We start from the raw sequence: 20,794 nt of genomic DNA, 5'->3' as shown, positions 1-20,794 counted from the left end.
GTATATCAGTGTGGAGTCGAATCTGAGACCAAAGAAGAAAAGAAAGAGCAAGAAAAAAAAAAGCTTTGGTTAATTCCATCGAAAATATCGACAATGCGACAGCAGTTTGTCTACGACAGAAATGGACGCGCACTTTTATGCGTTGCATATTGCAATCACTCAGTTCAGCCCTTGAGCGCGGCCGGGCAGCCACCATTGGGGGTATGAGCCACCATAGTGGCTCATACCCCTACACTAGAGTTTTATGCGTTGCATATTGCAATCACTCAGTTCAGCCCTTGGGCGCGGCCGGGCAGCCACCATTGACCTTTAGCGCAACCACGTGACGTGACGTCACGACAGCCGGAGGAAAAGCTGGGCCCCAACACAATATGCAACGCATTCTTGGCTTAACCAAGCTAAGCCTGGCCATTTTTAAAATAGTTCTTTCATTTTTACTTTAAAGCCTGCGCACTGATATAGCCTGAGATTTAAACTCACAGAAACGTGATAACAGAAAGCGTAACCCGATATAAAAGTGCCATTTCTAATGCCAGTAGCCATATCGCCGGGAGAGCGCTTGAATACATTACGGTACTCTATAAGGAACGGACAATGAGGAAAAAAGGAGTAAGAACTAAACCTGAGGAGGAGATGCTGCCGAACATTAACATAAATACGAGTTATTTTTAGCAAATCAAGAAAGAAGAACTATCTCGCTTTCAGACAACACAAAAGACAGGCACTAGTCGGCGAAGGTACCTCTTAATTTCAAGGTCACACTCGTTCGAGTATTACGATCGGTACAGGAAGTCACTGACGGTGATCTTTAATAACACCTTTGAGTTTGTTTCTTTTATTTTAATGCAGGCCATTTGCAATTTTTATGCAATGTCACGGTGCATATCACTGTAAACGCTTCTCGACGCTCCGTTCGGGAAACGCCTCCGGCGCACTTTATTCGTTGGCCAGGTGCACATTTCACCTGGTCTCTAACTCGGAGGCGCGAGAACTTTGATATAAGCCAGTTCGTGCGTGGTTTTTTTGTTTCGGCCCCCCGTGGCTGAACAAAAACGGATCGCGGTATAGTTACACAATGCTGCCGTGCCACACGTCACCGACGTCCCGTCGCGACCCTGCGTGGTCGCGGTCATCATCGTTCGGGACGCAGCGACTGCGCCGCAGGCTGCTCTGAATCGGCAAGAGGACCACGGCGAGCTGCTCGCGTGTCCTCTCGTGCCGGTTGAAGATGTACACGACGAAGCTGGCGACGTCTATCACAATGCTGGCGGCGAGCATCGAGAGGCCCACGGCCTGGTGGCATCCCGTTAAGTGCGAGACAACAGCGGCCGCAATGAGCACGATGGCGCTGCTCATCGCGAACAGCAAGATGCTCTCCACGAGCTCCTGGAGGCGTTCTTTAATCTTCACCGTACCCGGGGGATGAGCCTCTTCCAGCAGAGGCGCCGGGATCCGACGCAGCGGCGGCGGGGGAGGCATTTCAGCAGCGGTCGGCCCTCCGGCTCGAGCTCTGTAGCGAACAGCGCGTGGTCGAAGGCCGCCCGTGCCCGAGGTAGTCGACGTCGAGGGGAGGAGACAGGCCGCGTCGCCGCAGTTGGTGGCTGTGTGACTTGCGCTGCTGCTTTCGGCGGCCATCGCGCTGGTTGTGCGTACCGGTGTTAAGCTGGGCGGGAAGCAATACTGCCTTTTATCGCGAGGCACGGCGGCAGGCTGCCATTTGGGCAGTGCCAAGTTATGGCGTATTGTCAGATTCTTCAATGGCTGTGTTTTCAGCCAATCAGGGAGGCTGTAGCTGCCCTGTGGACCTATCAGAGGTGACGGCATTGTGAATTCGACAATATGGCGGATTTCGACAATGTCCAAAATGGCATGCCTGCTCGAATGAATACGCGCGCGAGTGTGTATTTGTGTGCGGTACGCGTGCGTGCATGTGTGATGGGACCAATTAACGAATAAGTGAGACACTATGTGCCGGATAATGTTGAGTTAGTCAAAGAGTGAATGTGCAAAGGAGAGTGTGTGGTGGTGTTGCAAGTCGGCTAGTAGGTGAATCGACTTGTTATACAGAGGACATTTCGGTCGGTTTGGTGGTTTCTGTCGGAGATAAAGTTTATGTCACGGCGTAAGAGATAACTTTGATTCGTACTACCGTGGTGTATCAGATATTGTTCGAAAGATATCAGGCTGGAGGGCGTAATGTTTGAATGATTTGCCCCCCTGTGTATCGAAATCGACCTAAGTATCTTATAAGTGCTAATTCTTCTTTTTTGCCTTCTGTGCCAAGGGGAAGAAAGAAGAAATACAATTTTTTCCCAATTATTGTTAGTACCATCTTTTTCAAGCCCTCTCATGTTTGCATCGATTGGCGCCGCGTTAATGAGCGTAGGCAATTTTCGAAGTTGTGCAGCGAATCCATAAATGGCGCAAAGTCGTAAAGCTGCTTGTGCATAAACGTCTTTTCGCTAAAATAATCGCGTATTATGGCAGATCGCCTTTGGAAAAGATTCATAACTTCGTTTTCCAGCCTGTCGTCTACCGAGGACAACCTGACATTAAATGGAGCTGTTTATGTTCCAGAGCTTCAGCTAAACTACGACGGATGCTGCAAAGCATAGCTCAGTCTCAGCTCTTTTCTCTCAGTCTAATTAATATTATTTTTTTAATGCATGCAGCTAAATCTCAGCACATGAGTTACGTTGCACTCTGCACGAAGATTGCAATTCTACTCCAGGTTGGGGAATCAAATCAGCGACTTTTTTTTTTTTTAGGAAAGAGGCATAAACACAAAGATTTAAGGCGTAAGCCTTATACTATTTGGAGATATTTTTCTAAGCCCGCAGGGTTTAGAAAGTTGGCACTGTTGACATCAGACAGCTGTAGAAGCTGCCATAGCACTACTGCAGGCCTGATTGCCAACTGTCTGCTCGTTTCGCAGCGAATCTTGTTGGTAAAGTGCAAGCAGTTTTAGCCTTTCAACTTGCCCTCTCCACATTGCGCTAAGATCTTTACCATTGCCCAATAAGGTCAATGCCGTTAAGGAATTTCGACGGCATCTGCGTAGCCGCGGAACACTATATCCGTGGCTCACTGGGTAACATTAAAAAATCTGGCACTGCCCACGGTTACATTCCACATACTGAAACACTCCTGCAAAAGTTTTGCGCCATTTCTTGAACGTCAGGGACGTCAGTATAATATGTGCAAGCATGCCTCGAAGTCTGCGAACTGCACCAGATGATTCAAGCTTACTCCAGAATGATAGTCCCGAGTGATCGCTTTAGGAGACATACATTTTCACTTTCGCGAGATACCGCGTGTCTATCGCCGGACGCATCGCGCGTCTACGGGCAACAGCATTTCTACAGAACAAAGCCGAGCGCGCTGTTTTGGCGCATTGCCAGAAACCTGTAGCCCGGAGACATCGACCCGCCTTCATAGTCACGCGAAGTCTCGCGAAAGTGAGAAAAGTGACCACCCGAGTGTACTGTGCTGGACACTGTCAAATTTTGCTATGTTGGACTGGTTCGGGCTAATCAGAGAGACCCTCGCAGCCACGTGAGCCAATCGTTAATTGACAAGATAGCTCATTCGGCCATGCATCGGAATTTGACAATGTCCAATACCACCTCAGAGCGTGCCGTTCCCACCCTCGCAGTCAACAGCAAATTACGGGCTGTAAGCCTTGGATTGAAGAGATCTGACGGATCTCGCACATCGTTATCTTTCATGCGCACTCCAGGGCGGAGACATCTCATAGCGATCTCCAATTACCCAGTGAATTGAACTGAATGTGTTTCCCTGTAGAATGGAAGAAATCCCGAACAAAAAAGCGAGAATTAGTTCACTTGGTAGTAGTTCGGGTCCCCTTAGCAGGCATAGAGTAGAAGGAACCAGAAATACATCAGCTAACTATGCAATCATTAGATTACTACTAAAATACCAATAACACACCAGAATGGAACAGTACTCTCGAAACTAGAGACACGAACTGTTCTTTCATACATGCTCTTTAGGAGAAAAAAAGAAAAGGAAACAGGAAAGACAGAGAGTCATAGAAGTACATATATAGGTAAGATGCAGAAAGTACTCAAACAAGCTCATAAGCATAAGACGAAATGATAAGACTTTCGCCTGTCGACTCCTTCCTAATGCCGGCCAACTTCCTATGTTGTAGCGGCGCGACTATCACCTCCAAAGCAGGCGAAGAAGATGGGCTCATGTATAGGTAGCGCGAGAGTAGAACAAGCTAGCGCGGTCAACCTGAGTCGGCCTGAATCTGTGGCACCACGTCTGGCCGGCCTAAATAAACCGCGGTTACGGCGGCTACCCCTTCGCGCCGCCTCCCACAATCTCATCACACCTAATTCCCTGCCGTCCTCGGCTGCGTTTCTCTTTCCTTGGCAGCCATTTTGTAACTTCACGAGAGCACTGGTTATTTGCTCCACGCATTACTTGACTTGACCAACTTGCTATGTCTCAACTAAACAGAAGGCGCAGCGCGACTGGGACGGAGACAAAGAAACACAAGCCAACTTGGCCAAATCGAAGTTATCTCAGCGAAAATATCAATTACAGCTGTTTGCTCCGTAGTCCATATATATATATATATATATATATATATATATATATATATATATATTTCGCACGGGAAGCGCTCACCGATCGATTAATGATCAGAGCGGTGCTGACGGCCGTCTGTGTGACTGCTAACCGTATTGTTGTACCTATGCAGGCATTTTGACGCGGTTCCATCGAGCGGCGCAGGACCATCTCACCCAACGCAGCACCAACGATGCATTCCGGAACGTGGCCGCAGAGTGATCTGTGCAAGCAATCAACCAGGAAATTCGCGCCTGCGCGGAAGGCTCACGGCGCCCCTCCAGCAACCCGATAAAAGAAGCCAGCGACAACCATGGACACATCAGAGCGGTGCTGGCAGCCGTCTGTGCGACTGCTAACCGTATTGTTGTACTAATGCGGGTGGGCACACACACATTCGCGTGAAAGTTTATTTCCTCGCATTTTACGGTTGCTGCACTGCTCTGGTGCCTCTTGTTGTATGTGACGCGTTTGTGGAAAACTTGTTAAAATGGGGGACGACGAGGCTACGCAACTTGACAGTTTTGCCAAGACACTCGCAGACGAGGCTCCCAAAACCATTAAAGAAGTTACTGAGGCTCTGGTGGAAATGACTTCTAAATTTATGGAGGCCATGACTGAAATTAAGGTCACAGTAAACAAGTTGAACTCATCTAGCGATGCTGTACAGACTGAAATAGCAGCAGTGAAGGAATCAATGGGTTTCATGAACACTGCCTTTGAGGGCTTCAGAACAGAAGTTAGAACGATGAGGCTTGAACTCACAGAAGTAAAGAAGAACAATCTGGAAATTCAGCAAGAAAACAAGAAGCTGCCATACGAAGTGAAGGAGCTAAAAACACAATTGGTTGAACTGAAGCAATACAGCAGAAGGAATAACATCGAATTGAAAGGCATCCCTAAAACTGATAACGGGAACCTCGGTAGCATGATGACACAGATAACTTCCTACCTACAAGTTGAGCTTTCTCCTGAGGAAATTGACGCGGTAAACTGTGTTCCAACCAAGTCGAAGGGACACTCCAATGTAATTGTGAAGTTTAAGTTAAGGCCCCCACGTGACAGAATCTTGCAAGATACGAAAAAGAACAGGCTAAATACTTCCGTGCTTGGCTTCCCAGAGAACGATCCCGTTTTTGTCACCGAACAGTTGTGTCCGGAAAGAAAGGTTTTGCTCGGCAAAGCTATTGGAGTAAAGCGTGACAGAGGCTGGAAGTTCGCATGGATGTGTGAAGGCAAAATCTTGATGAGAAAAACGGAAAGCTCGAGAGTAATGCACATAACTTGTGAAGATGACCTGGAAAAAGTTGTTTGATTACCAATGCTCTTGTGTGTTAGTACTTGTTTACTCTTACAATGTCTTTGGCCATAGATGAAGATGACCTCTTAAGCAGTGACAAAAATACGTCAATATTTTACTCTAAGGTCCACAGTGTGAGGAAGAACCTGAACCTTCTAGTGGCTTCTTTGACAAGATATTCCCAATCTTTTGATATTGTAGCACTCACAGAAACCTGGCTGCAAAAAGATCAGAAAGTTATGCTTCCTGGCTATCTTATGCTACCTCATCCGAGAGAATAAAAATACCGTGGTAGTGGTGTTGCCTTTTTTCTCAAAAATGGTCTACCTTCCTCATTTTTGGCACCAGTTACCCTCAGTCATACATACATCGAAACAGTGCTCATAAAGCTGCCCCATTCGTTCACTGTTGGAGTTATTTACCGTCCACCAAATTCACGCCTTTCTTCCTTTCTTGATAAACTCGAAGGAATTCTTGAAACGCTTACTACACACACACTGAACGCATGATTGGCGATTTCAACATTGATACAAGTACCGAATGCCGCAAGGACTACGTGAACCTGTTAACATCGTACAATTTCCGAAATATGATTAATACACCCCCGCGTGCAACTACCTCCTCTTCATCTATAATTGATCATGCATCATCTATAATTGATCAAGCGAACCCATCTCCGGTCACCTCCCACTTTTTGTTGCTGCTGAAACTGATATAAAACCAGAGCGTGAGAGCAAGAATTATGTATCTATAATAGATTATGCCCTACTGCATGACAATCTATTGGCCGTCGACCCCAGTGTAATATACCATGATGACGTCGATACAGAGTTTGGTAACCTAATAGACACGCTTTCGCAAATGGTTACTAACTGCAGCAGAAATATCAGCGTTCGCTCTTACGAAGAACCACTATGTCCTTGGATGACTGAGCCAATCCTCGCCGTTCTAAAAGAGAAGGATTCATGGTACCATAAGTGTAAGCAACACAAGGTTAATGTTTACTATCTAAACCAATTTAAGAAACCTGCGCAATAGATCCGTGTCGATGATGAGGGCACGAAAAAAAAAATCACATTACACGCGTCTCGTTGAACAGGTTTGCGGCAATTCACATAAGGTCTGGAAAATAATAAATGAAGTTGCTGGCAAAGTCAGTTTGCGCCGTGTTCTCCCGGGAGAAAATAGATCGCAATACTACAGAAAGATTTAATTCCTTTTTCACCAATATCGGCCCGTCATGGGCTGCTCAACTCCCTGAATCACAACAAAATGCTGCATCCAATCCAGTTCTCAATACTTTTGGAATGTTTGGAATCGAACCCGATGAAATTACATCTATTATTCTCAGCTTACCAGGCAATAAATCTGCCGCACTGGACGGAATTTACCCAAGCATACTTAAGGAAATCAGTCATATCTTGGTACCGATCTGATGCAAACTTTTTAATCATTCATTAAAATGTGCAAAGTACCCCTCTGCACTAAAGATTGCCAAAGTTGTCCCAGTATACAAAGATGGAGACCGATCCAACCCGTCAAGCTACAGGCCCATTTCTGTCTTAAGTGTTATTAATAATATTTAATTACGAAAAGATTCTATCCAATATTATGTGCAAATTATTAGAAAAATATAACTTACTCTGTCAACAGCAACATGGATTTCGAAAACATCATTCAACGGCATCTGCAGTCCTACGCTTGTTCAATTAATACAGCATTACATAAAAACAAACTGGCCGCCCTTTGTATTTGTTGAAAGAAAGCGTTTGATACCGTGGACCACGCTATTATGCTCAACAATTTAAACCACTATGGATTCCGCGGCGAAGCCTACAGCTTACTTTCCAGTTACATCGAAAACCATCAACAAGCTGTAGTTATCAATAACATTATATCATCACTTCAATATTTAGAGACCGGGGTTCCTCAAAGATCCGTCTTGCGGCCCATGTTATTTTCGTTATACTTGAACGATTTGCCGAAGGTCCTAAGTTGCTCTGATATTTTAATGTATGCAGATGACACTGCGATCACAGTTACAGCTGACAACCATGAGGATCTAGAAGCAAAGACAAACGCTGAATGCAAAAAAAGTTTCAAGCTGGTTTTTCACCAACAAGCTAATGATTAATTCAAGCAAAACCAAAAATATAGAGTATTTAGCTCACGAGCAAAAGTCATTGACAACTTCCAAATTAACATTTTCATTAACGACCACACACTCGAACGAGCACACTCATCTAAGTATCTTGGTGTCATTCTAGATGAACATCTTCACTGGAAAAATCAGATTAGCGCCGTCTGTTCGAAGTTGGCTTCTGGCAGTTATGCTTTATTACAGGCCCACGATTGTTTTAACACACATACACTGCGTACCCTTTATTTTGCCGTTATTAAGAGTAATTTAACATACTGTGTCGAATCATGGGGTTAGACATACAACACTTGCCTTGATCCTATACGGCGATTACAAAAACGGGCTATCCGAATTATAACACAAAGCAAGTATACTGAACTAAGTAAACCAATTTACCAGTTATTAAATATCCTTTCTTTTGGCCTTTTGCAGTCTTTAAATATAGCGGTGTGTGCAAACAACATAGCAACATATAATCAACCTTTCAATGCCTCCCTATTTCGCTCTCCTTCGCGACTCACAAGAAACCTCACACATAGTAACTTTAATCTGCCAACGAATAATAACATCTAGAGTGAAAGATTGGTGCAGTTTTCAGGAGCCAAGGTTTGGAATGCTTTACCCCCAGAAATAAAACATTCTCACGAAACAAATAAAACATTAAAAACATGCTTTATGAGCCTTAATTGATCTATGTGACAGTCGTTTTCGGTTTGTGTTTGTTGTACCGTGTTGTTCATGACAGATCTTTATTCATTCTGCTGTAAAATACACATTATTTTATTTTCCCGTCATTGTATGCTGTACTTTGTCTTCCGTCGTGATTTTTGGCTTTTCAATTTACACAAGTGCTGTGTCATTGCCAACGTGTATTTTTGTTTCTGAACCCCACACTAACCTCTGGCTATGGGTTCAGTCAGTGTTTTCATAATTTGTGTGGTAAGAGTAGCAATGAAATGAAATGAAAGGAAATGAAATGAACTATATCTAAGCGCGAACGCGGTCACTGCAAAAAGTATCCCTAGCCTCCACAGCATTGCACCTATGTATGAAACGGAGTATAGGGATCCAATAAGACATGCGTGTACAGGATCCCTAAGCATTACAAGGGGATTACGTTCTCGTCACCATGCTAGCCCTACTGATAGACGTTTGGCGTCGTAACATAAAGCTGCAGGCATACTTGCCTAGCTTCTGGAGTTTTTCTTTTTCTAAAGAACATGAAGGAATCTTAAAAATTATTTTCATGAAGTTTTTGCATTAATGATGTTTATAACGCAAATCAGATACCATGGCGAAATTTGCAGACTATCCAGGGCGAGTCCGGTGGCTTTTCAGGATATCGTGCGTTAGCGCTCGTTACGTGCTTGGCTCCATTTGCCGTGTGTCCGCACTTCGTTACGACGATGCAGTTCGGTGTGTTAGTGAGTGTGCACTCGAATGATTCTTTCGAAACGTGCCATTTATTTTGCATGTGAAAAAAAAAGCGATAACCAGCCCGCATGGCGACCAGCGCTTTTCTCGCCGCCGGTTGTCGCCGAGGTCCCCCGAGCTAATGCAATATAGTATACGACGAAAAGGAGGGCCTTCGCGCCGCATTGCAACTTCGCTTAGTGCTCACTGGTGGCGCAGAAAGCACCGGCCGCTATGCGGCCCTATTATCGCGTTTGAATTACTGAGCACCGCACGTGCACATAATTGTCTAGTCGAGATGGATAAATTTAACACCGTAAAGTTTTTCTGTCAGAGGAAACGTTGGCGCATAACCATGGTAACGTAGCGGCGAGACTGTTGCCTCCAAAGCAGGCGAAGAAGACGATGGGCTCACGTGCGGGTAGCGCGAGAGTAGAACACGCTAGCGCGCTCAACCTGAGTGGCCGCGGTGCCGGCCACTCCTGCGATACCGTGGCTGGCCGGCGTAAATGAACGGTGGCTACGGCGGCTACCCCTTCGCGCCTCCTCCCACAGTAACGTCTCCACAACCAGACAGAAAACAAGAGGACAATTTTCGAGGGCGATCGTCCAAGAAGCAGGAAATTAATAAAAGAACGAAATGAAGGAATGAAGCAAAAAAGAGCCGTAGTAGAACAGCAGGAAGCAGAACACCTGCTGCAGGAAATAGCAAGGCAGTGTAGGAGGAGGGTAGGGAACTGGAGAGGGGAGGAGAGGGGGAAGTGCACGTTACTATTCCTGCTTCTTTTTTTTCTTCAGAACTACGCCTTGCTTGGAAGCGCAAAAGCTGGGAAATAAGTGTTCTAGACTACACGTAAAGGTCGCTCAGCGTGTGTGTAAAAACCAGCATTTGCATAATGGAAAGAACTGAAATGCACAAGTGCTATTAAATACCGAACATGCACTTCAGAATACTAGCCCAACGACAGCGACCGCCGCCGGGGGATAATGGTAGACGCATGCAGAGTGCACGGGCGAGGACTAGCGATTTTGTGACACGCGTGCTAGGACTCCCAATATTATATCAGTTACAAGGGGGTGCGCATTCACTTACTGGTATGCTTAAGGAGTTAATACGTTGAAAAACGCATAGATTCGCGTAAATGGGTAGTAAAAGCAGGCCACGGTGACCAGCCGACTTACCGTTGGTTGGCTGGTTGGTTGGGTTTCCTCCAAGAGTGGCTCATACCCACTGTGAAGACGATGATGATGATGCCTTATGCAATGGCACAAACTCAATGTAGGAGATACCGTGTGGTAATAAGATAAAGAATAAATATTAGTGAAAAAAATAAATAATCGCAGATAAGCGATAATAAACGAAATAAAATGGTGTGTATTAAAGTAGTCAGCTTTGCATAAAAAGATAGAGCCTCATGAACTTTGTATTATAAACACCTAAAGTAAAAGGTGAACGTAAAGCATATTTAAGTTAAATTTTGAATAATAATATTAATAATCTTATTACCGCGAACTTGTCTTTCTGCTATATGAATTTTCCGATTTGATAATTTATTGAAGGAGAAATATATCAATCTTGGAAAATGGAAAATATTGAAAAGGTAATAATTTTTTATCGCAGAAATAATTATAAATGGCTCCGCAAACGTTCCTGTGGCTCTATCCTAATACCAATGCAGTTGGGGAATGGCCAAGAATGCGGTGTCTTCGTTTTCCTCTTCGTGATTGATGTTGATGCCTCAACACAGGGCACATACTTATGAAGGGTATGTGCCACGTGAGATGACTAGCACATATGTCAATATGTGAAAAAAAGGAAGAAGATGGAATCGGGGCAGAGACGACACTTGTAGGATTCCCTTTATTTAGGTCTTGAGGGATCAGTCTGGGACTGATGCGGGCCGCTCCCACGTCGGTACAGAGAGGATTCCCTAGTTTACCAAAAGAATTTCCAATCACTGGCTTTTTGAGCACATTGTATTCCTTGGCGGGTTACTGCCACTTTTCCATATCGGGTATGTTTTTGCTGAATATTGTTTATAGCCTCCTGGTCCAATCCCAGAGATAGTGCGGTCTAAGTGCCTAGTGGACTGCACTATATATGTGGCCCTGGAGTTGCCAGGTAGGTGCAATTGGGTATGTGTCACTGTACGTGTAGGTTAAGAGGCGGGCACACCAGCTCGGTGGAATATTAAGGTTTTCAATCAATCAATCAATCAATCAATCAATCAATCAATCAATCAATCAATCAATCAATCAATCAATCAATCAATCAATCAATCAATCAATCAATCAATCAATCAATCGCTCTTCAATGAACCTGTTTGATGTCAACTTCCTCTCACAAAAGTTTACACCCTTTGGAGTGCCCCTTCTGCAACACAACAATAATCGTCATCTGCCTTGATGCGTTTCCTTTCTCTAACGCTGTGAGCCCGGTACTTTCCAATAACGAACGGCATGCGCTTTATCAGATAGCATTCCCGACAGGAAAGTAGCGGGCGCGGCGTTTTCAAGAAAGGAAACGCATCAAGGCAGATGACAATTATCGCTTTGTGGCAGAAGGGGCACCCCAAAGGGTGTAAACTTTTCTTAGAGTGTTGGGTGCGTGCCACTGGGTATGTGCAGCTGGGGTCACTGGGTACGTGATAACTATGATGGTGATGATTGCTGAGATGATTTATGATTCCCATGACGACGATGATTATTATTACGATAACTATAGTTATGATGAGTATGATGATGGTAGGTGATGACAAAATGTTGGAAGATGATTCAAATTCTAGCTGACGTCAATCAAACATCGCTCTAGCATGGCTCTCACGATGAATTATGCGGTTATAAATCTCATTATTGCGCCCCATTTGCATGACGAATATCTTTTGAGCTATTGTCATTGAGTATTGTCTTTACTGCCATCTGGGCGTCACGACTGATCCACTTACGTTGAAAACAATGACAAGTGCAAGTTTTGGTGAACGCAGCCCTGGTTTCTAGATGATAGTAGTAGTAATAAACTTTATTTATCAAACGAGCAGGCGACGTCTTCAGACTAGGCAGACGGCCTCCTCAGTCCAGGACGTCGTAGGCCCTGGCCGTCCGTCGCGCCCTGTCCACCTGGCTCGCCTGGCCCTCAGAGTCGCGGCAGGGTGGCCAGGCCTCCCACTGCTCCGCGGTTGCTTCCTTGATGGGCTGTACGTCGGTGCCGCCCCATTCCCGCGTCATGTGGTAGAAATGGGTGTTGGGTATCTTGCAGTGCTTGAATTTTTTTTTAATACGTCTTTATTTCTGCGTTTAATAGGCCAAGCCTTGCGGCAGAAAAGGGGTGCTCTATGGGGGAGGGGGAGGGGGACCGGTGCTCTCTTCTTCCTCGAGGTGGAGTGGTCCCGAGGTCGGCTCTGCAAAGAGGCGGCCAGGCCCTTCCTTTTCCCTGAAAAAGCCAAAAAAAGCACTCCAAAGCTGGACTGCGTCCTTTAGCCCAATGTGCGATGGCGGGTCGAGCCACTCCTGCAGGGTGCCAGGTCGGTTCCCGCCCAGGGAGCGTAGTGTCCTTTCTCGGACCGTGTCAAAGTCAGAGCAGCTCCACAGAAGATGTTCGGCCGTACCTCTGGCCGGGCATGCCGGCCAGAGTATTGAATTGTTGCTTTAGCTTGTTGGGTGCGTTCTGCTAAGGAGCATGAGGTGTGGAAAGGAGTTCGTCTGAGGTCAGCCGCTTCGTCTCTGCTCATCCTGGGGTGCAGCGAAGGACAGCGTCATGCGTTCAGTCAGTACTACTCGAGTGTGTCCGAGTACTTCTAGAGGATGGCGTCCAGCTTCCGGTCGACGAGGCCCGGCTCGGTGGCTCGGAAAGTGCGCACTCAAGCTGTCGCGTCTGCCCCCGCGTTTCGGGCCAGGGACGAGTGTGCCGGGGTCCAGAGGACGCATATATCCGGTGGCTTCGTGATCTTCGTTAGGATCTCTAGAGTCACCTTCAATATTCGACCCTTTAAAAGTTCCTGCACGCGGCTTGAGAGTCGGCGAGTATAACGGCTCGCTCTTCGCAAGTCATGGCCGCCAGCGCGATGGCCGCCTCTTCCACCAAGCCCGTGTCGTTTGTCCTGATCGCCGCCGCCAATTCCTCAAACTTGCAGTCCACTAAGCTGACCTCGTGCGCGTTCTTTTTTTGATACTTGGCCGCGTCCGTGAACCTCGCGTCCGGGTCCTTGCCATGGGCCTTGTCGAGTGCCTTAACTCTGGCTTCTCTTCTTCCCCTGATCAGGGTGCATTTTTCTTGGAACCACTACCACCCTAATAGAGTCCCTCAGGCGCAACTGAGTCTTCTTCTTTTCGCTGCCCTGTAGTCTTTTTGTGTAGTCCTTCCCATGTACTGAGTGTCGTTCTGCTCGTATCGGTGAGCTTGAGACGCTCGATCTGGTTCGCCTTGTGCATCTCTTCAAGTTGTTTTCAACCCGCTGCGGTTGCTTAGTGGTTTTAGTGTTGGGCTGCTAAGCACGAGGTCGCAGGTTTCGAATCCCGGCCACGGCGGCCGCATTTCGAAGGGGGTGAAATGCGAAAACACCCACGTACTTAAATTTAGGTACACGTTAAAGAACCCCAGGTGACCCAAGTTATTCCGCAGACCCCTCTACGGCGTGCCTCATAATCAGATCGTGGTTTTGCCAAGTAATTAAACGCCATAATTTTTAAAAAGTTATTTCCAGGTTTCGAGAATCTTTAGTTAGAACATCTTCATCGGTGCCGTCTCGGGGAGACCCCGCGCCAACGTGTACGTCCCACGAATCAGTACCTTCAGTTTGTACTTTCCCTTGTTCTTCAGCCTCAGGTAAGGCGTGGCGTAAGCCATTCTGCTTATCAAAATCGCCGGTATCATTTTTAGCGTGACCATCTTTTTGAGACTATGATTCCTTTCTTGCCACTTCTCGGACCAGGTAAGCGACCTGCGTGACCGTCGCGGAGCCCGCCTTTTCCTTTTGCAGAACAATACCAATGACTCTCAGTTTGTAGACTTTGGGCAACTTGGTCCCTTTAAGCCTTGCTAGTGGATCCGGTATCTCCTGCGGAGGTCGTTTCCTCGTTCTTCCTCTCAGTACCAGGTGCTCTGACTTCTCGGGTGCGCAAGAGAGTCCACTGTCTCTCGGGTACTCCTTCGTTCGGTTCACGCCTTCCTGTAGGGCGCCTTGCTGCTATCCCGCGGATCCCTCCCTGATGCACAGAGTTAGGTCATCCGCGTATATCGTCTTTGAATCCTTCGATGCCTCCCAGCTTCCCTAGCAGATTAACCATGGTGACGTTGAACAGTAGGGGGCAGATAAACGAACCTTGGGAATTTCCTTTGTTGGGTACCCTGAATTTTGTTGACCGCTATCTGCCCAGGCCCACAGTTGGCATCCTCTCCGACAGGAAGGTTCGGACGCAGTCCGGCCGTAGTCCGTGTTCCCAAGGCTCTTCAACATCGGCTAGTGGCTAACGTTGTCGAAGGTCCTTTTCACGTCCAGGGCCAGAATGGCGGTCTTCTGCGTGGGGGGGGGGCTTAAGTTGTCTATCACGTCTATTCAAGATAGATTTACGCCCTCACGGAAGGTCGACGTCCTTCCAGAGGTTCATAACGTCAGTGTCACGCGTCTTCGGCGCGATCCAAGCTTTCATCCTCTGAATTTGTTCTGAGGAAAACAGGCTCTTCCAATCACCTACAATTCCCTTCCGCACGAGCTGCCCGCTCAGGAGGCTGTTTTTAAGGCCTTTCGCGGATGAGTTACTTAAATTTTCATTTTGTAGCTCATCGCTCGACGGTGTGTTGGCGATTCCTTCTGCCCGCCTCGTGAGCGATGCACTGTTCGAGACTTTGACAGTGAACGTCAGCTTTCTCATTACTTCCAAGCTTATTCCGCGAAGGACTTTCTCCAGGTCACTGGGATGCGTTCTCAGTTGCTTGCCATACTCTAGTGCTCCACAGAAGTCCGCAATCCGCAGGACCGATGCTGGTGTGTCCTTCTTCAATTCCTCGTACGTGAGAAACAGAACGTTCGGGTGGTTGCGGCGCTCGTACCAGGAAAGCAGGTGATCGAAATAGTCACCATAGGAGACCTTACCACGCACGAACATGTCCACGAATTCGTTAAAAGTGCCTTCGGCGAAGCGATGCCACGGCATTCCCTTATAGTGGTAGTAATACGAGATGCAGCAGTCGTACGGATTCCGCGTTACGTAGACGTACTTGGCGCCTGCGGAATAAGGCTGCTTATGGAACGGCAGGTGAGTCTTGATGGGCACCGGTCGTCGCAAAGTCCGGGCTCCTTCGGCACCTATGAGCTCGAGATACGTTGCCTTTCTTACGTCTTCTACGTCGTCAGGCGTCAGCGTGCCGCCTGATAAGATGCCGATGACGATGTGCTGCAGCCATGTTGTGCCGCACTTTGGATAGCTGACGACAAAGACGTCGTCTTCTAAAGGTTCGTAGCTGAGGGCCGATCGAATGTTCTCTGCGGTGAAAACAGTGTTGAGGTAAAGCCCTTCGACCATGTGGTGGGCGTCTTCGAAGGAAGCGCGAGCTTTCGGTACCTGCGTGGTGTGAAGAAAAAACAAATAAACGAGAATGAGGCGACGTAATTGAGCAAGCGTGCCAAGCGCGCTGCGGAAAGGATGAATAGTGACGAGCCGGACTATCTGCGGATGTTGCGTACGAGCATCTCAAGGCCGGGGAACGTGTCTGTGGCAAGGACTGCGACGGTCATCTTCAAGCGGGACTTCACCGACAACCAGTTTGGCTTTGCGTATTCCGTGTGTAACAGAGGATGGCACAAGAAGGACTTGGACTGTGTCACAGCCCCCATGTACGCGACCTTGGTTTGGGGCCTTTCCCGAAGTTGAGGAATTCTCTTCGTTTAAGGTGTGTAGAACGTGTAAATCTTGGCTCGCCGAAACTAAAATGTCATTGTACTCTGTGAGAAGTGGGTATAAATATCCGGCCAAGGCTGCCCACGTGCCTCTGCTAAGCTGTATAGCGGAGCGCTTGATTTGTTTCGCGCACCCTTCATGCAAGTGCGAAGGCTGCTCTACAACACTGGCCAGTACAGCGTCAAACCACAAAACGGTCTTTGTGCAAGTCTGCCATCCCCTTCCTCCTCCTGTGCCCACCGAGTAACCCTGTATGCGTTATGCAACTCAGGGTGCATAACTATGCCGCATCATGTGCGCAATAGATCAAGTTTAACAACGACATCGCGACTGCAAGGGATTAGCAACCGTTCAAACAACGACCTAGCAATGTCTAACTTGGTGCAAGAAAATGGCTAATTTTGTCTAAGAAGATGTGCTTTCCCACGACAAACTGTGGTTGGCACAGCCAAACCGTTTGTAATTCTTTTTTTCATTCATTGCCATGGCTGTCCCCTATGCTACGTGCCCTTGTATATTAGAGTAGGTAGCAGATTGGCTCAGCACCGGCGGATACACGCAAACACACACAAAGCCTAACTTCTATTTCCGAACCTGGCGCCCTAACCGCAGGCAGTGACGTCATTGTGACAGTTACCATTAGTTGGCATTTACTCTGGCCGTGCTCGCAAGCTCACGTAAACTACGAACAGGACAAGCGCAAGTTTGAGGAAGCAATCCGGAGCGAAGAACTCGCTCCCCAACTCTGGGCCGTCCAGCAGGTCCACGACGCCGCCAGGAAACTCAACCTCCCGGTTCCGTCGTGGGAGACGCCCACTCCATGAGAGCCCAAAGCTCTCGTGGCCTGCAGGACCTGAATAAAGTTGATTTCCTTCCTTCCTTCCATTAGTTGGCGCCAATTTGGAGCATATTGCCCATTTTATGCAAGAAACATCAACAAAAGAGGCCGATTTATTTATTTATTTATTTATTTATTTATTTATTTATTTATTTATTTATTTATTCATTCATTCAGTCAATCATTTATACTATCGATCCACTCGGTTATCATAACTTGAAGGGCATTTACAAAGGTAATCGTAATACATAATATATCGATCTCTACGAGTGTGATTACGCAGCCCAGATAGATAATAAAGCTAAGTTTAGACGTTAATAGTCTAGGCAAGCATATACAGGCATTCTCGTTCATCTTGAAATGCTACTTGACTTATTCTTCCTTCGTGAATAAACAGTTAACTAGCCCTTCGTGAGCTTCGTGAGCGCTGTGTACTCGCCGCTTCGTTCAGGTTAAAGCTACAGGCACCACAAAAGTCACTCGCTGCTGCGAGCTGTATCTCCAAAGCGACCATCTTACGGGACGCGCGGACGGAGGGACGGATGGGCGGACATCCCCTGAGACAAAATTTACCGGAGAACAAACATACAGCTTTTTCTGTTTTCCCGTTGCGACATTCTTTTTTTTCCCCATTGTGACACAGCACGCAACAAGCCTTCGTTACAGCCACGGATGGAACAAATAGGTAGAAGACACGAGCTTACGTTTACTTACGGATGTGAGAAGTGAATCGTTGTCGTCTCCTGCCATGTTCTTCAGATGTGGCTCCGCAGAATACCCAACAGCGATTAGCTTTCCTTGGGGTACTCCGTGTTTCCAGATTGTAAACGTATGCCTTATCTTGCAGGGACTAGGAAATTCGAAACGTAGGCCGTTCTGAAACCAGATGCGCACCTGTTACTGCCTCCTTAGTGTGAGCGTCTGCAGCTGAACATCACGAGCGGATTTATAGCACACGCATGATGTAGAATCAGGACTCAGCTGACTTGTTCTGCAAATAAGAAATAAAGAATGGAAGAAAGAAAGAAAGAAAGAAAGAAAGAAAGAAAGGAAGAAAGAAAGAAAGAAAGAAAGAAAGAAAGAAAGAAAGAAAGAAAGAAAGAAAGAAAGATTGATAGCCACGTGCTGCGATTAATTTAGCACACACGTGCGGAAAGTACAGAGGAAACCGCAGGTGGACCCAGGAAGGACGTCACCCGCGTGTCGCCGCGTCTGTCGTTTATCCAGCAAGCAAGAACAGCCTCGGGCGGTCAAAAAGTAGGGCAACGCGTGCAGGTATAATTTTCGAAAAAAGAAACCCCGCACGTTTCACAACGGAAGAAACATATCATCGAGCAAAAGAGCAATGTGTATGGCTGCTAGGAACATGAAAACACGTCAAGTATTGCATTTTGCTTCTGAACCAACCACGCCGACAACAGTCTCATTCTTCCATAAACGCGCAAACAGAGAGAGAGAGAGGAAAATCGAAAGGCTCTTTAATAAATTGTAGATATTTCCGCCGGTGCATGCCTAGTCTCCGACAAGCAACTCTGCATCGGGAAGGAGATGGGGAATGGAAAGGCCAAATGAGAGAGAGAGAGAGAAGGAGAAAGAAAAAAAAAAGAAGAAAAATGAGCATGAGAAGGTGGATTTGTTATTTATGTGTGATGCGATGTAAAAATGAAATTCTGCCAGTCTAGTGTAGTGAAAGCATTTTATAGTGTTTTTGAAGCGAGTCAACGTCCTGGTGATTGATGAACAACAAGCTTAAAGCCTGTCAGTGCAAGAAGGACATGGTACAATATGGCAATTAATGTCCTTCTCAGCGTTAGCGGCGTCCGACCAATATTGCCCATTTGACTTTCATAAAACTTTCATTTTTATAGGCTGGACATTGGAATATGATATCCTCAAGCATTTCTATACTATCAGAGTTGTCACAACACAGATCGGTAGAGTGTCCAAGGCGGCACAAATTGCTGTAAATGCAAAGTTCAGGCGAAGATGATGATACGCAGGATCTCTAGTTTCGTGGAACTTGGCGCACAAATTTCGATCTTGGGATTTCCTGCATGCCGTCTTCAACACCTAGCTCTTAGCCTATCTCGTTCTGTGGAAAGATTGCTCAAACTGCCGAATACGTACATACATATACGGGGTGATCATTTGTGAGCTTTATAGAGCTTTTAAATATTGCCTGTTGCCGATAAAATATTTCTAGTCCTAGAGCTGGGCTGTTCAGAGAAGCGGACATTACTTGCACGATAAATCGAAACAAATATCCGACTAATTAACGAACATTCACTAATTAACTTCTTAATTAACTACTTTACGGTACATGTTACAATTTGCAAAGTGTACGTAGCCGGCGAGTTTTTCAGGCGCCTCCGCTTGGAATGAATTTCCAGAATGACACCAGTTTGGAGATATGTGCCGTCAAACTCGCCTTAAAACGCACTGTTGGTCCACTTAGTTTTTTTAACAAGACGTTCTTTTATGTATTTAAGCACAAAATTAATCGAAACGCCCATGTATTTCGTCCCACGTTTTGCAAAATAATATCTCGAAACTGCAGTCATCCTGGAAATTCCTTTCAAGTGGATGCGTCTTGCGAACTTACCGGCTACAATTGGCAAGTTGCAATAGGTGCCGTAAAGCAATTAATTAAAAAATAAGTAGTTACTATTTGATAATTATTTTAATATGTGTCTCGCTTTTTCGCGCTAACAATGTCCGCCTCTTCGAATAATCCAGGTCAATGACAAGCTTGAAAATTCCGCAAAATTGAACAGTGATCACCTTAAAAATGATGGTGAGTTACTGGGCTTATTTGGTGCGACCTCTTGTGCAAAGGGGAGCACTAAGGTGATCCAGAAGGGAAGAAGAGCAGACGAAGAAGAGCACTGAAAAAAAAAAAACGACTGTACCACTTTGGCGCCTCCGCTTTGGTAAGATATAAATCATAATTTTAAACCCGTGACCATTCTTGATTCGGCAGTGTGCGTTCCTCGGAAGCGAGCGAAAGTAGGGAAGTATGAATAAAGTGACAAACCAAATGACCTGGAAGCGATATTTTATGGTGCATCTCGCGCGATTTATTCTGTTTTTTAGTATCGCAGGTTAATGACTTTTAGCGCGACTCAGAGCCCCTCACAGCTGCCCACTCACGCAACCTTATAAAAGTGACATGCGAGTGGGGATGTACATAATGCATACATTTAATGAAAACATTGTTACGCCAAAAAGGAAAATAAAGACTTGGGAGGGAGACAGGATGTACGACAGTATGTACGTACATTGCAACCGGCTGAAAATAAAATATTGTGATTTTTTGAACCACTAAAGCTGCACTGACAACGACAAGCGTTGTGAAACGCGAGCAAGGAAATGTGTCATGGCACGTGGCTATCCTTGCCGTACGTGCGCGATTCTTGTCGAGGCTGGGCTGTTCCTCACCTTTACCACGACGTGCGGTGGCGGACACCGGCTGGCATCGGAACAACCAGGGGAGTTGTTTTGTTTTGTTGAACAAATGCACATCGATGGGAAAATGAGCACTTCATAGCGTATGACACCACCTCTGCGATGGGCTACTATGAAGCCGGCTACCCCGATACACACACATACA

General features: G+C 46.4%; 2 protein-coding genes across 2 annotated transcripts; both read right to left on the bottom strand.

Moving 5' to 3' along the window:
* Nucleotides 1-819: 819 nt before the first annotated feature.
* LOC126541441 (uncharacterized) lies at nt 820-10,684 on the bottom strand. Its single transcript, XM_050188179.3, has 2 exons — nt 10,635-10,684; nt 820-1,663 (listed from the first exon to the last, which is right to left on the bottom strand). Exons 1-2 carry the CDS (start codon nt 10,676-10,678, stop codon nt 1,069-1,071), a joined length of 639 nt encoding a protein of 212 aa, XP_050044136.2. The 5' UTR covers nt 10,679-10,684; the 3' UTR covers nt 820-1,068.
* Nucleotides 10,685-14,983: 4,299 nt separating this feature from the next.
* On the bottom strand, nt 14,984-19,366 carry LOC126541928 (sulfotransferase ssu-1-like). Its single transcript, XM_050188900.2, has 2 exons — nt 17,899-19,366; nt 14,984-16,010 (listed from the first exon to the last, which is right to left on the bottom strand). The coding sequence occupies exons 1-2, from the start codon at nt 17,932-17,934 to the stop codon at nt 15,024-15,026; spliced, it is 1,023 nt and encodes a 340-aa protein (XP_050044857.2). The 5' UTR covers nt 17,935-19,366; the 3' UTR covers nt 14,984-15,023.
* Nucleotides 19,367-20,794: the final 1,428 nt, after the last annotated feature.

Source organism: Dermacentor andersoni, chromosome 2 (assembly GCF_023375885.2).
Source record: "Dermacentor andersoni chromosome 2, qqDerAnde1_hic_scaffold, whole genome shotgun sequence".
Taxonomy (NCBI): Eukaryota; Metazoa; Arthropoda; class Arachnida; order Ixodida; family Ixodidae; genus Dermacentor; species Dermacentor andersoni.
Note: the sequence above shows the minus strand (reverse complement) of the source record. Positions and strands in the feature narration are given on the sequence as shown.